General features: G+C 37.8%; 1 protein-coding gene across 1 annotated transcript in view; it reads right to left on the bottom strand.

The window, feature by feature from the left end:
- LOC126821749 (unconventional myosin heavy chain 6) overlaps nucleotides 1-15,400 on the bottom strand; it is a 198,123-nt gene that overhangs the window by 22,032 nt on the left and 160,691 nt on the right. Inside the window, exons 13-23 of the mRNA XM_056100850.1 lie at nucleotides 14,955-15,052; nucleotides 14,257-14,344; nucleotides 13,333-13,737; nucleotides 12,413-12,549; nucleotides 8,895-9,088; nucleotides 8,285-8,413; nucleotides 5,613-5,633; nucleotides 3,367-3,533; nucleotides 1,990-2,066; nucleotides 1,180-1,261; nucleotides 479-661 (exon numbers count right to left, since the gene is read on the bottom strand). Of these exons, the coding sequence (XP_055956825.1) occupies nucleotides 479-661; nucleotides 1,180-1,261; nucleotides 1,990-2,066; nucleotides 3,367-3,533; nucleotides 5,613-5,633; nucleotides 8,285-8,413; nucleotides 8,895-9,088; nucleotides 12,413-12,549; nucleotides 13,333-13,737; nucleotides 14,257-14,344; nucleotides 14,955-15,052 (1,581 nt within the window). The remainder of the gene's footprint in view (nucleotides 1-478; nucleotides 662-1,179; nucleotides 1,262-1,989; nucleotides 2,067-3,366; nucleotides 3,534-5,612; nucleotides 5,634-8,284; nucleotides 8,414-8,894; nucleotides 9,089-12,412; nucleotides 12,550-13,332; nucleotides 13,738-14,256; nucleotides 14,345-14,954; nucleotides 15,053-15,400) is intronic.

Below are 15,400 nucleotides of genomic sequence, written 5' to 3'. Positions count from 1 at the left end.
CTTTTTATAAAACTTTTGATTTAATTTGAGCTCAAATTAAATCAATTGTTTGTTAAGAGAATTAAATTCCTTACAGGTACAACAAGTCAAATGGTGAATATATATCTCAAAATTCAAAAATAGGTATCATTTGAGAGAGAGAGAGAGAGAGAGAGAGAGAGAGAGAGGGAGAGAGATGGGGTTTAACATCCACTTGACACAAACCAGGTCATTTCGTGACTGACATAGGGTTCTACTTTATTTCAATAACTTGCTTGCGCATAGGGGTCTTTAGCTGTGGGTGGAAACCGGTGGACCTGGAGAAAAATCACGAGGTTAGACAGGCGAACCTACTCCCTGTCACGTACAACCATGGAATCGAAACCATGCCAGTTGACTCAATAACAGACCTTATGATACAGCACACACTAACCATTCGGGCATCCAAACCCTCCAAAGGTTGGAGGACAGAGAAAGAGCGCCAGAGATTGTATCTTACCTTAAAGACAAGTCTTAATTCTTTTACAGCACCACTTCTTGCTAATCTCTCCCATTTACTGAGAGTATCTGATAAACGTTCTTCACAGGACATCGCTCGTTCTGATCCACTCATATATTCATACAGAGCAAAACATTCAGCATCTGATCTCATACCAATCTTGGCTTTAATCGTCTTAATAACCTAAAAATAGACAGAGATATATGGGAAACTTGAACTGATTGGGAGAAAAGGTGAATTTTAGTCGATATGCGTGGGAACAGGAAATTTGGTAGGGAGCTATACAAGCTTAAACTGAACAAGAACAGGGAATTTGAACTGATCGTTAACAGGGAATTTGAATTGGTAGGAAGCCATACGAACTTGAACTGATCGTGAACAGAGAATTTGAACTGGTAGGGAGCTATAGGAACTTGAACTGATCGTGAACAGAGAATTTGAACTGGTAGAGAGCTATAGGAACTTGCATTGATAGGGATATAAGAAACTAACAGGTAGGGAGATGGGAATTTGAACTGATATCAGGAGATGGAAACATGAACTGATATAGGGAGATAAGGAATTGAACTGGTAAGGAAATGGGAATTTGAACTGATATGGAGATATAGAAAACTGAACTGATAGGAGGTGGTATGGGAACTTGACATAAGAATATGGGAACTTGAACTGACAGAGAACAATATGAGAACGACAGCACCTACCTCTCCACAACTAGCAGAAGAATCAAACTCTATAACACGACTTTCACCGGTCATAAAAAATACTTTCTCTGTGATGGGTTTCCTGTTAAAAAAAATAATACCAATAATAATTCATTGTTTTCTATTTTTGGCTAGTGATATCAAAAAAAGTCTCCTTAAATTGCTCTACATTAAAAAGTTCTACAAGTTTGGACTAAGTGGAAGATTTGGTAAATAAGGAGATTTATATCAAAATAAAATGAATGTCCAACTGTTCTATTCGTAAACTCGACTAATGAAGATGGGCATACGCCATACAGTGTGCTATGAGGGAAATTTTGCCCAGGCAGCGGCACTATGGCCTACTCTTATATGAAATTCCAACTGCCAAGGGATCCTTTACATGCACCCCAATGTATACATGGGACCTCGGTTTTCTATCCCATCTGAACGACTAGACAAGATTTATATCATAAGGGAAGTATTTCCTTTCATTCATAAAGTAGAGGTACGTAAGAGTACAAGATTTAGAGTCTATAATAGCCAGGACGTCAATCATATAAAATAAAATTCGAAAATTGTGGGGAACCATTTTCAGCTGTATGTTCTTAAGGTTCATAGAATCAAGGGCAGATAATCTGAATTTGTGAAAACCTTAAGGATAGACATGGAGGTTAGTGGAGTAGAACGCTCAATACCACTGGGAATACCATAATGCTGTCTTCTATAAGTATGACATGTTACAGATTATCACCTTATCCTGTTACCAGTAAATGTCTCTAAAAGGTTATCATTTTTGTTGTTTATTTTTAAAGTGAAACAGAAAATTACCTGTGAATTGTACATTCAACTTCTCTACTTGATGGTGGAAATTTTCTTCGTTTCTTCTCTAATGTTCTTGAAAGACACTGAATCCAAATATAACAAAAAAACACATTAAGGGGGGATAACTCTTGTATTGGGTCACCACTTTACCATTGTTAGGTACTAGTTCATTTCTGCTTAACACTTTGTCAGATACAACTAAAATAATTTTCTCTAGGCCACGAACCAGACAAGAATGTCACTTTAAAGTGGCATATGTAAAAAAGTGGTATGTGTACAAAAGTGGCATAGGTACAATTTTCTCCCGGCCTCCGAGCAGACAAGAGTATCACTTTAAAGTGACATATGACAAAAGTGCCATATATACAATTTTCTCCAGGCCTCGGAACAGACAAGAATGTCACAGTAAAGTGGCATATGTACGAAAGTGGCAAATGTACAATTGCATAATTAATATTTACTTTCCCCGAGTGGTTTGAGTAATTAACAGACTAATTATTTCATCAACACCTTTTGGAAAAATAAACAGTAATAAACCTGATACAGATTATCTAATCCAGACGAACAATTTTAACCTATGCGACGGTAGGAACCCAATATTTTTTGATGATTTTCAAATCTCTATGAATTTTAACAGTTGCCAACGTTTGAATATGGAAACAGCACAACTACACGATGATACCCAATTTGTAGTGTAAATGACTGGACTATATACTTTACTTATTCTCACAGTCATATATGACAACGGCTGCACACATAGGCTATTACAACATGTTATAGTTTTGGACCTTCAGAAGACAAATCTACACTTTACCATGACAACGGAAGTCCACGGCTACACACATTACAACATCTTATAGTTTTGGATCTACAGAAGACAAATCCACCATGACAACGGAGAGAGAGAGAGAGAGAGAGAGAGATAGGGTTTAACGTCCACTCAACACAAACTAGGTCATTTCGGGACTAACATATGGTTTAATTTTATTTCAATAATTCGCTTGCGTGTAGGGGTCTTTAGCAGTGGGAGGAAACCGGAGGACCCGAAGAAAACCCACGAGGTTGGAGAGGCGACCCTACTCCTTGTCACGTACAACCGGGGAATCGAACCCACGCCAATTGACTCAAAGATAGGCCTTATGATACAGCCCACACGTGCTAACCATTCGGCCACACCCCCACCCCCATGACAACGGAAGTCCAGCACTGCACACATATGCAACTGATTACTATACATAAATATAAAGGTCATGAATATTCATGTTAACACTATCCGCTTATTCTAAAAAAACTTAATAACCAGAGATCCTAATCTTCTGTTTATAATCGGTCACATCCATTTGATGTTTCACCTTAAAACCAATATACTGACTCAATACATACTTTGTAACAAAATCTGGCATATTTTCCTTCTTCCGTTGTGGCATCCATGGAACATTTCTTGAGATGAACTTGAAGATATTTGAGTACTCTGTTGTTAGGTGGAGCCAGTGTACACGTAGTAACGGCCATTAACTGCCAACTTCTTTTATTTACATAACTATTTGGATCTAAAAATAGAATATAATCATGTGATTAGTTCGAGTCAAAATGGTTCCTTTTATACTTTGTTACATAATGAGAGAGCAAGAAATGGGTTTCAATGTCTCAATACAAATTAAATGAATCGGGGCTAACATATGTTACAATTTTATTTCAATAATTTGCCTGGGAGAGTGTGCGGCTAAAGAGAGAGAGAGAGAGAGAGAGAGAGGGAGAGAGTTTAATGTCCACTCGACACAAGCTAGATCATTTTGGGACTAACACATGGTTCAATTATTATTTCAGTAATTCACTTGTGCGTACGGGGGGGTCTTTAGCAGCCGTTGGCAACCAGAGGACCCAGAGAAAACCCACGAGGTTGGACAGGCGACCCTACTCCTTGTCACGTACAACCGGGGAATCGAAACCATGCCCGTTGACTCAATGACAGACCATTCAACCATCCAACCCCCAATTCACTTGGGATATTTTGAGCTGAGACTAAAACTAATAATTGTTTTAATATGCACTCGGCAATTTTTCATTTCATCACTAAGATACCACTTCAGACACTAGTGTATAGTTTTCACAAGATGCGAAGAGAAACAACATTTGGAAATTCTCATCAAATTGTGAAGTGAGGGGAATGGGGGAGAATGGGGGAAAAAGGGGTGCAAGGTTTGTTTTCGATGCAAGTGCCTATATTTAAAACACATCCAAACATTTATCATCAGAATCCAGGACAAAATGCCCACAGACAAAATGGCAGAAACACAATGATACATTTACCACTATGTCCGTGGGGATTTTGTACTGTGACATTTTGTCCATATCCTATATATCATAAAATACAAATTCATTTAAAAACAACATAAGGTAACACCACATTTAAAATCTTAATACACTATACTAGATTTCCTTTAAAAAAAACTCCAGTGCATGAAGAATCCAGAAGTTGTAATTTCAGGCATTTCTAATATAACATTGCATTTTACTTTAGGTCTAAATACAACGTGAGTGAGTGCAGCTTGCAAAAATGTGCCACCATTGCCACTACATATAAATCATTTTAGCTGAAATTTCTAAACTTTCTATTTTGAAAGATTTTTATTGTATTACCACCAATATTGAAACTGTCGTGGGATTACAAGATTCCATTGAAAGCAAGAGAGAGAGAGATAGGGTTTAACATCCACTGGGCATAAACTAGGTCATTTGTGCACTAACATATGGTTCAATTTTAGTTCAATTATTTTCTTGCATATAGGGATTCTTAACATTGGGAGAAAACCGTACCATCTGAAGGACTACACGTCCCTTACCTGACCTTCTGTCCTGCACCACTGACAAATGGGAACCACACCAACGCAAGGATCGAACATGGGATCTTTAGATTAGTGAGCCGTCTTACTCACTGAGCCACCATGACTCCCAGCATGATATGAGTGAAATTTTCTACTGTCAGGGAATCTGCCGAATGAAATGAAATGGGGTTTAATGGCCTACTGTTCTGCTCCAACTGGGCTAATGAAGATGGACATAGACCATTCAATGTCCTATGAAAGAAATTTTGCCTGGGCAGCGGCACTATGGCCTACTCTTATTTCGAATTCCAACTGCCAAGGGATCTGTTGCGAGCATGCCAAAGGAAATCACATCGCAAAAGCCTGATGAACTTTCTCGGTCAATGCAGGGATCAAACACGCAAGAGGCAAAGCTATTTCTATAGTGGACATTCCTCCGAAGTCACAAAATGAAGGAGCCTTTTGTTTCATCAAATCTCCACAAAACACAAAACCAAACATTATAATAATCAAACAACAATATCGCACAACAAAAACAATGAAATGAAGGAGTTATTTGTTTCATCAAATCTCCACAAAACATAACACCAATTATTATAATAATCAAACAACTATAACGCACAACCAAAACAATGAGAACACGACCCCAATTATTATAATAATCAAACAACAATAACGCACAACCAAAACAATAAGAACACAACACCAATTATTATAATAATCAAACAACTACAACACACACACAACCAAAACAATAAAAGCACAATTTCAAATCATGGAAGAGAGAGAGAGATTTAGTCTTACCCAATTTTCTCTTAGTAACATCTGTCCTGACCCAAATAAAACATAACATCAGCCAAAATAATTCACATGCAGAGAAAAAAAAATAAAAAAAATAAAAAAACATGGCATTAGAGAGAGAGAGAATAACATTCAACATTTATCACAAGATGCAGACCACAGTATTATCAAATATACCCATTATTGTAGCGGGTTTTTTTTTTTTGTTTTCTCAAATAACAAGAGGGAAATGAAATGAATCGGGTTTAACAGCCTACTTTTCTGCTCCGACTGGGCTAATGAAGACCGGTGTATGAATGAGGGAAATTTTGCTTGGACAATGGCGTTCTGCCCTACTCTTATATCGAATTCCAACTGTCAAGGGTTTATTTACATGCATGCCAATATTTTTCATCACGTCTGACTAGACACTGTGCCTTGCCAGGACGTTTGTCCTACAACAGAGAGAGAGAGAGAGAAATGGGGTTTAACGTCCACTCGACACAAACTAGGTCATTTCGGGACTAACATATGGTTTTTAATTTTATTTCAATAATTCGCTTGTGCATAGGGGTCATTAGCAATGGGAGGAAACCGGAGGACCCGGAGAAAACCCACGAGGTTGGACAGGCGACCCTACTCCTTGTCATGTACAATCGGAGATTCGAAACCACGCCAGTCGACTCAATGACAGACTCGATGATACAGCGCGCGCACGCTAACTATTCAGCATTCCAACCCCCCTGTCCAACAACAACTTTTTCATCCGACTAGATAGTAGATATTGTGCCTGTAACACTGACAAAAGTAAGCACACCAGAAAATTGCTACAAGAAGGGGGGTTTATTTGATAATATCTGTATATGAACAAATCAATTGTCCAAAATGGTCATGTAATGACTTTAGTAATAATCTTCATTGTGCAATAAAAATAAAATGATCATTATTTAGGTGAAAAAAAATGAAATGCATGTTGATAGATCGAACATAGCTTGGGGGATAATTTCAATCGTATTAAATTTTTAGATTTTAAAAGTTCATAAAACAAAGATGGTTGATAAATAAATATTATGTGCAGGGATTGAGAAGGTGAATAACACAACATAGATCTGGCCCCAAGTTCACAAAGTATTCTCAGACTTAAGTTAAGAATTTAGTCAACTTTCAAGCACTGTTTATGAGAAATATCTTTAATCCAGAAACAAAACTTTGCACATAGTTTCTTATTGATGTATATGATACATTGAAACAACACAAGTTTTATACAGGGCTATATTTTAGTTAAAATGAAACAAACAATTTTGAATAAATTCTTAACTTAATTATGAGAATGCTTTGTGAACTTGGGACATGGAATTTTACAAACAAACAACTCATTAAAGATGCATTATGTAAGAATTACATCGGCAAAAAAAAGTTAACTCCGCACAGAATAAAGTAATTTGCCTGAAATGTATTTCTGAACTTTATAGCAAGAACGGTCCGCTTTTCATCTATTTCTTATATAAAGCATTACGTCAGAACTAAATCTGCAAAAACTCATAACTCCGCACAGAATAAAGTAATTTGACTGAAATCTATTATTGAACTATTATAGCAAGAACAGTCAGCTTTTTATTCAATTCTTACATAATGCATCTTTAATAAATGGCTTGTATCAGGGCTTTCTTTTCAACATTATGACAGTCAGTCAATTTGTGACATATCTAGTTCACAAGATATTTTGTTCAATGAACATGACAATTTTTTAGCATTAACTGAATTTTTGACAGTTTTTTTACACATTCAAACTACAAGTTTAGCTGTATTTTTTGTGTTTTAAGACCAGATTAAATTCCTTTAAATTCTAATTTCATGGTATGTAAATTGACTGACAGGTAAGTTTTTTACCTGGTTAATTTGACTGTCAGTCAGTCAAAACTGGTCAATATGACTGAATTGAGAGCCCTGATTGGTTACTTCCATTTCTAGCCATTTTTTAAACATTCAGATGTTAGGGAAGGTTGACAACAAATATTCATACAAATCAGTTGACAGATGGGGTAGATATATTTTACACTGGAACTTGACTACAACACTGATTGGATTAATAATGAACAACAGGACCGGCTTAACACTGGGCAATGGCCCTGGGAGCCCCACAAGCATAGCAGCCATATCTTTGTTATACAACAAGTTTTTTAAAGTTTAAATAGTGATTTTGTGGAAATTTTGAATGGCACACTAAGAAAATACAAAATATCATGTGAACCAATTGAGTATTCACTGGTCTCTACTTGTAAGTTCATAGTATGTTTTTCTTTTTTAGGTTGAGTCATTCTACATGCCTTTGACTAGTCTCTGTCTACAGTTGTATTCCATCTGAGTTACCATGTTTTTATTTTGCAAAATTAAATTTTTTTTCATATATATTTAGCCAGATGTGCCACTAATTTTTCATGTGTTGCAAGGTGTGCCGTTGGCAAAAAAGGTTGAGAACCACTGATTTACATTTTTCTTCCTGTGAGTGGTTATGTAGGTAGGGGGCCAGTAGACGGCCTTGCCTGGGGGCCTATAAAGCTGTTAAGAAGGCCCTGATCATAATGAACATTTCTACAATACATATGAGAGATTTAATGGAAATAAATTGGTATTTGTGCATACAGGGTTAATATATTTTAGGTATGATTGCGTTATTTTTATGATATGAATCGTACCTGGATGGTCTGTTGTCTGTTTAATCAACTGTAGATAAAACTCATTGGACACGTGGTCACTCTCCAGACATTTCGTCATTACGATCTGTATCATTCCAATATGGTCATAATTCTCATTACTACTGCCACCTAGTGAAGAAAATAAAATACATATAAAACAGGTAAAAGCTATTTGCAATACCATGGTGCAATAATTACACTGCTGATTTTTAGAGAGAGAGAGAGAAATGGGGTTTAACATCCACTTGACACAAACTAGGTTATTTCGGGACTAACATATGGTTCAATTTTATTTCAATAATTAGCTTGCCCATAGGGGTCTTTAGCTGTGGGAGGAAACCGTAGAAAACCCATAAGGTTGGCCAGTCGACCCTACTCCTCATCACGTACAACCAGAGAATCAAAAAAAAATATAAGGAGTCCTATGTGTATGGTTGTTATTGAAATGAGGAGATTCAAAACCAGAGTTGTCTCCCTTAGTGCACAAATCTATTATGTGGTATAATTATTACTGGTTGTCACCATGGTTGTAAAATCTCACAACCAAGGAGCTCCTGGTTTACTTACTGAGGCACTGCAGCCCACTATTATCATCCTTATCAATTCCTACCTGATTCCTCGACACCTGTATATATTAATATAGATGTAAACATTTTAATGGCCACCTCCTCCATCAGTGGGTCGTGTATTAATGTTAAACTCTGTTTGATTGGTATTTTAGTATAGGACCAATAGTTGATGTCGTACTGTCCCGTATCACCGGCAGCGTAGTTCCGTAATCTGTCCATCTTAGACTTAGTTAACCTGAAAATAATAACAAACACTTTGTGTTCAAAATGCCATGAAGAGAATATTATCGGGACAGCAGCACATCTGCCTACTATTGTTCAATTTCCAACTGATAATGTCTTACTGTTCTGCTCCAACTGGGCTAATGAAGACAGGCAAATGCCATACAGTATGCTCTGGGGGAAATTTGACCCGGGCAGCTACACTATGGACTACTCTTATATCGAATTCCAACTACCATTTTGATTATTGCGACGTCATCTGGGACAACTGCACAGACCAACTAGCTAACAAATTAGAGCACCTACAACTGGATGCACTTAGGTCCATATGTGGTGCTGTAAAGGGTACCAGCCATAGATTGTTATATAAAGAAACCGGTTTTATTACGCTAAAAGAGAGACGCAGAAGACATAAACTCAAATTCATTTATAAAATTATAAACGGATAGAAATCTGAATAAAAATATTGCTTATAAAAAAAAAAAGGGATCTTTTACATGCACGCCAATGAATGGAACCTCAATTTTTCGTATTATCCGATGTACTTTCTTGGTCAATGCAGGAATCGAACACGTGACCTCCGGGCTAGCCAGTCAGCGTCTTACTCACTTTTTATCCTCGGGAGACACCACCCGTAATAAGTGGAAACTGGGTTTGAAGGTTCTCCTTGACCCATGTCAGGATTCGAACAGGGATCATAACAATGACAATACTTGTCTATTGCACTTCTATTCAACCCAGGATTTGAACTAGGAACATTCTAGTTGTGATAATAACAATAACAATATTTGACTATTGCGAAACTATTCAACCCACTAGGAAATGTTCAAGACACAAGAAAATGTTCTTATTTTTCGATTTGGTAATGAAAGTGACTAAATAGCTATGCCTAGTCTTCACTTCACAGAAGAGCAGGCAGAAATACTGCTGCCCTCTCTGTCTCTCTCTATCAGGGGCGGATTGGGGCCCCCGTGTCGGAGCAGCCCCTTTTACTGACCGCGGAGCCCAGATGGGGGTTCCGGGGGCTCTCCCCCATGAAAATTTAGAACAAGAGCATCGCTAACGCAGCAATATACGTCCACATTCCTGTTTTGTTTGATATGGTCCAGTTTGCTTTGAGGGTCTGTGAATTAAAACTGGGTTGTAGGACTGCTATCAGTTTAACACTTCGTTCACATTAACAGAACACAATTTTTTTATTTTAAAACAATCGATGTCTTTATTCTAAAAGCATGACGTTTCGAATAGGTATGCAAAGTTTCAAAAGGATCTGTTAAGAATTGCGGTCTGTAGGCAAAACACAAGTCACACAAACATTAGGCGTAGCTCTGTCCCAAGGGGTCGAGCATGCACCAAAAATAATAATAGAGGTCGGCCTTAGGATTAAGGAATAAGTATAAAAAGTAGCCTTAGGCTATAAGGAATAAGTATAAAAAAGTTTTCAAGATGATCGATTAAGAAATGCGGTCTGCAAGTGACACACAGACATAAAAAAAGAAAATGGGCGTAGCTCTGCCCCTGGGGGTTGGGTATTCACCACAAATAATAGGGATGTTCCTTAGGATAGAAGGAATATGTATGCTAGGTTTCAAGGTGATACGATAAGAAATGCGATATGTAGATGACAAACAAATAAATAAATATAAGGAATGGGCGTGGCTCTGCCCCTGGGGGTCGGGCATGCACCAAAAACAATAGGGATCTTCCTTGGGGTATAAGGAATAAGTATACCAAGTTTGAAGAAAATCCAGTAAGAATTGCGCCCTGTAGGCGACACAAAGACACACGAAAAGAAAATGGGAAATGGGCGTGGCTCTGCCCCTGGGGGTTGGGCATGTACCCCAAACGATAGGGATGTTCCTTAGGGTACAAAGAATGTGTATGCAAGATTATAAGTTAAGAAATGTGGCCTGTAGACGACAAACAAACAAATACTAGAAATGGGCGTGGCTCTGCCCCTGGGGGTCGGGCATGCACCAAAAACAATAGGGATCTTCCTTGGGGTATAAGGAATAAGTATACCAAGTTTGAAGAAAATCCAGTAAGAATTGCGCCCTGTAGGCGACACAAAGACACACGAAAAGAAAATGGGCGTGGCTCTGCCCCTGGGGGTTGGGCATGCACCCCAAACGATAGGGATGTTCCTTAGGGTACAAAGAATGTGTATGCAAAGTTTCAAGATTATTAGTTAAGAAATGTGGCCTGTAGACGACAAACAAACAAATACTAGAAATGGGCGTGGCTCTGCCCCGGGGGGTCGGGCATGCACCAAAAACAATAGGGATCTTCCTTGGGGTATAAGGAATAAGTATACCAAGTTTGAAGAAAATCCATGAAGAATTGCGCCCTGTAGGCGAACCACAGACACACACACACACACACACACACACACACACACACACACAGACAGGGGCGACGGCATAATACGTTCACATTATGAATGTGGACGTATAAAAATGAACCCCAAATATGCGATTTGGTGGCATATCTGATTATAATCTCTGTCAAATAATATATCTCATAAATCGATTAATTTAGGCCAAAACCACGACCTGCAAGTAATTTACAACCATCAACCTGTGAAATTATCATATCGTCATATTATTAATTAATGTATTATCATTGTATCGTCAAGACCAGCTATCATCAAATTTTGCCAAGGCCTTAAGATTGAATTTTTTTTTTGAGTTACGAACCATCGGCAGACGTTTCTGGCGACAGTGTCGGGTGAATCCGATGAAATTTTTGGATGAAATTCGGAATCCCCATTGCAGGATTCCGAATTCCGGCCCACACCCAGCACTTCCGGCCCAGAAAGTCTATTATACCAGCCCAATCCCGATTCCAGTGATGGGGTGACGGCCCGTTAAAGCCACCGGCCACATACAAAATGATCATTATCATCATTCCATGGCCGGTCCAGAGAGAGAGAGAGAAGGGGTTTAACGTCCACTCGACACAAACTAGGTCATTTCGGGACTAACATATGGTTTTAATTTTATTTCAATAATTCGCTTGCGGGTAGGGGTCTTTAGCAGTGGGAGGAAACCGGAGGACCCGGAGAAAACCCACGAGGTTGGACAGCATGGCCGATCCAATACCCCCCCCCCATATGATGTTCAGCAGAAAAGGGTTTTTTAGACGAATTGGACAAAAAAATTTTTTTTTCATTTTTTGTCCGACCGGCCCTTCGGGCTATTGCCCGATCGCCCATGCTCTCTATCTCATTTTAATCAACCATTATGGACAGTGGGTATGCCTATATTAATACTGACTGGGGTTTAGGGTTCGATATAATCTATACAAAGTTACTCAATAGTCAATGATGACCGCCTACCTTCTAAGAGTATTTTTAAAGAATCCAGCATCAGCGCTGGTAATAGGTCTCTGTAATAAGCGACTCTCAGATAATAATTTACGACATCTGACTAATTCTTCGTATAATTTCAACTTCTCTTCATCCGTCATCTTCATCTACAAAAATAATAGTTTGGTTTGAAAATCTAAAATCTAAATAATAAAAATTGAAGAATATGTTGATGTATCCCTATTTCTGAGATATGTCTTTACTGACTAAAACCTACTTTCTGACCAATCTGATTAAAATACAGATCTATATTTCGTTTCGTCTTTTTTATACTTTCTATGGCCTACACTACATAAAAATCTGACCAATTGTGGTGGGAGGTCGCATCAGGTGTCATACGAGCGGCTTTTGACATTTGATTAACCAATCAGCGTGGATGTTTCTAGTGGGTCACCCACAGTTCCATGCAACTCATGCCATAAACTCGCCGTAACAGACAGTTTCATTGGCTAATCAATCACACTACCCAGAACGTCTCTTCCAATTCCTATAGTGTAGTACAGACGAGTAAAACGAAATTCTGAACTATAAAAAATGAAACGAAATAGGATCTGTGTTTTAATCAAATTGCTTTCTGACATGACATTTTTGTACAATATCATCATTCTTATAATTAATCTGCTATGTGTTTTGTTGATTTTTTGAACAAGTAAACATACCCCAGATGCAACAATATGACACTGCCATGGTTTTTATGTATGGTACAGCACTACATACTAAGATTTTATAAGAAAAGGGGATATAAAAATTTATGGCCACTTGTAAAAAGAAGAAAACTCTGTCACCCAAACCCTAATCAATTCAGAGGGTTCATATACTAGAAATTAAAATTAAAATTCATTTCATTTCTCAATAAATAAAATATTAATATAAGGAATCCTAAAACTCACTTTCTTTAATCCTTCGTAATCTGATTTCATCCATGTAGCATGTTGAGGTGAATAACTTGCCACTAGGTGGCCAATGTCTTCTTTATGATTTGTCTCGAACATGAACGTCCGCTGTGGACAATCCAAATCTAGTTTATCTAATAATTCTAACGTGATATAATTGTCGTTTGAATCTATAATAATCGATTCAATCTGACAATATTTAAAATCGTGAATCACGAACTTGTCTTTGGCACGCACGAATTTCACCCCGTCCATATTTATTGCTAATAATGCGTCACTTGTATGTGACCACAATCCCTTATGTAATATAGGAAACATTGTACATCCATATAAGGGAAATTGTTTGACGCATGTTAAGTACCACACTTGAGCTTCTAGCGTACTTTTACCACTTCCGTAGTGCTGAAAGATAAAACAGATGTGAAATCAATGAAATGGCTTCAATTTCCTACTTTTCTGCATCAACTGGGCTAATGAAGACGGACATATGTCATTCAGAAACAGGGGTGTTTCCACTTTCTCTACATCTAATTCCAACTGCCAAGGGTTCTTTACCATGCACATCAATGTGTCCACGGGACCTTCGTTTTTCGTCCCACCAAAACAAAAGGATTCTGTTCCATGCCAGACTTCATCCTGAACCAGACTGGATAATCCCAGGGAACTTTGTCAGCTGACATTTGGATCTAATTCCAGACCACTTGGTTGGATAACATTGGTCTGTAAAACTATGTTTATACAAAATTCTTCTAAAATTGTAACTTGCTTTAGAATACAAAGTTTAGAATCAACAATATTTTAAACCTTAGCGACTGGTTACTATTCCATGTACATTTGTATTGTTGGGTCCCACATTAAGTTTACGTAGTGTTTGATGACCGAGTAATGAATAGGTAAAGAATATATTTCCTTATGACTTACTTTATGAGCTTTAGCTGTTTCTTTTGACCAGTTTCTACCAGAGGATGCTAAAATTCTTCTACATAAATATTGATCTGCCTCCCCATACCTGTAAAACAGAAATAGATAGATAGATAGATAGATAGAGTAGGATATATCTGGGGCAAGTTCAGGAATTTTTGCAGCGGGGCCCTGAGGACGTCCAGAGTGTAGACAATGTCAAGTTTGGAGTCAGAGATCTGTGGAATTACTCCAGAAATTTGATACAATCAGAAGCTTTGAGACGATATTTCTCCTCATTTAGGTGCATATATGTATAGGATTACAGTGGAGTGACGCCAAAAGGGCAGAAATGTTTCATACATTTGTGTGTTCGATGATTGTAGAAAAAAAAATGCTCTGCAGGAGCAGCAAGAGCAGGAAGGTGCGGACTCCTTGAGCTCCTTGGACCCCTCCCTTCTGGATACATCCCTGCTAATATGTGTTTTTTATTCCCATCTGAACGATTAGATACTGCTGATTGCCAGACCCTCAGTCCTGCACCAATTAAAAGGGGAGAAACGACACTGGATAATCTCCAGGAATTTTCTCGGCCATTAACAGGATCAAACCCTGGATCTCTTGGTTAACGATCCAGCACCTTATTCACTGATCCACTGTGGCTCCTATTGTGAAATAGGAGATCACTCATCGCATGCCAATATTGTTACTATGGTTACCTGAATTGTTTATCCTCCTCATATTCCCCCCAGATAACTTGAGCTTGTAAACCTGCTAGTTGTAACGCTACTTTATCAGATATAGAATATTCATCCAACTGTAGCAAAAACAAATAGTTATATAAATAAAACAACTTGGTCAATTATATTGATGGACGTTCTAAAATAGGAGTAAAATACACACTACACTGTAACCCGGGTATCATTTAATCTTGTGTATTTAGCACTAATTTCTTTCACAATGTAATATCAAGTCTTTGTTGAAAAATTCATAAAAATCATTTAAAATCACCCAAAATCATTTAATTTGTACATGTGTCTAGTTTAAAGCTGACCATTCAATTTATTGATGGAAGCTCTAAAATAGGAGTACAATACACTAGCTAGCACAAACATGTGTAGCAACTCAAAAATTATTTAGAATTTATGCTGGAGAGGAAGATGGG

The sequence above is a fragment of the Patella vulgata genome, chromosome 5, assembly GCF_932274485.2.
Source record: "Patella vulgata chromosome 5, xgPatVulg1.2, whole genome shotgun sequence".
NCBI lineage: Eukaryota > Metazoa > Mollusca > Gastropoda > Patellidae > Patella > Patella vulgata.
Note: the sequence above shows the minus strand (reverse complement) of the source record. Positions and strands in the feature narration are given on the sequence as shown.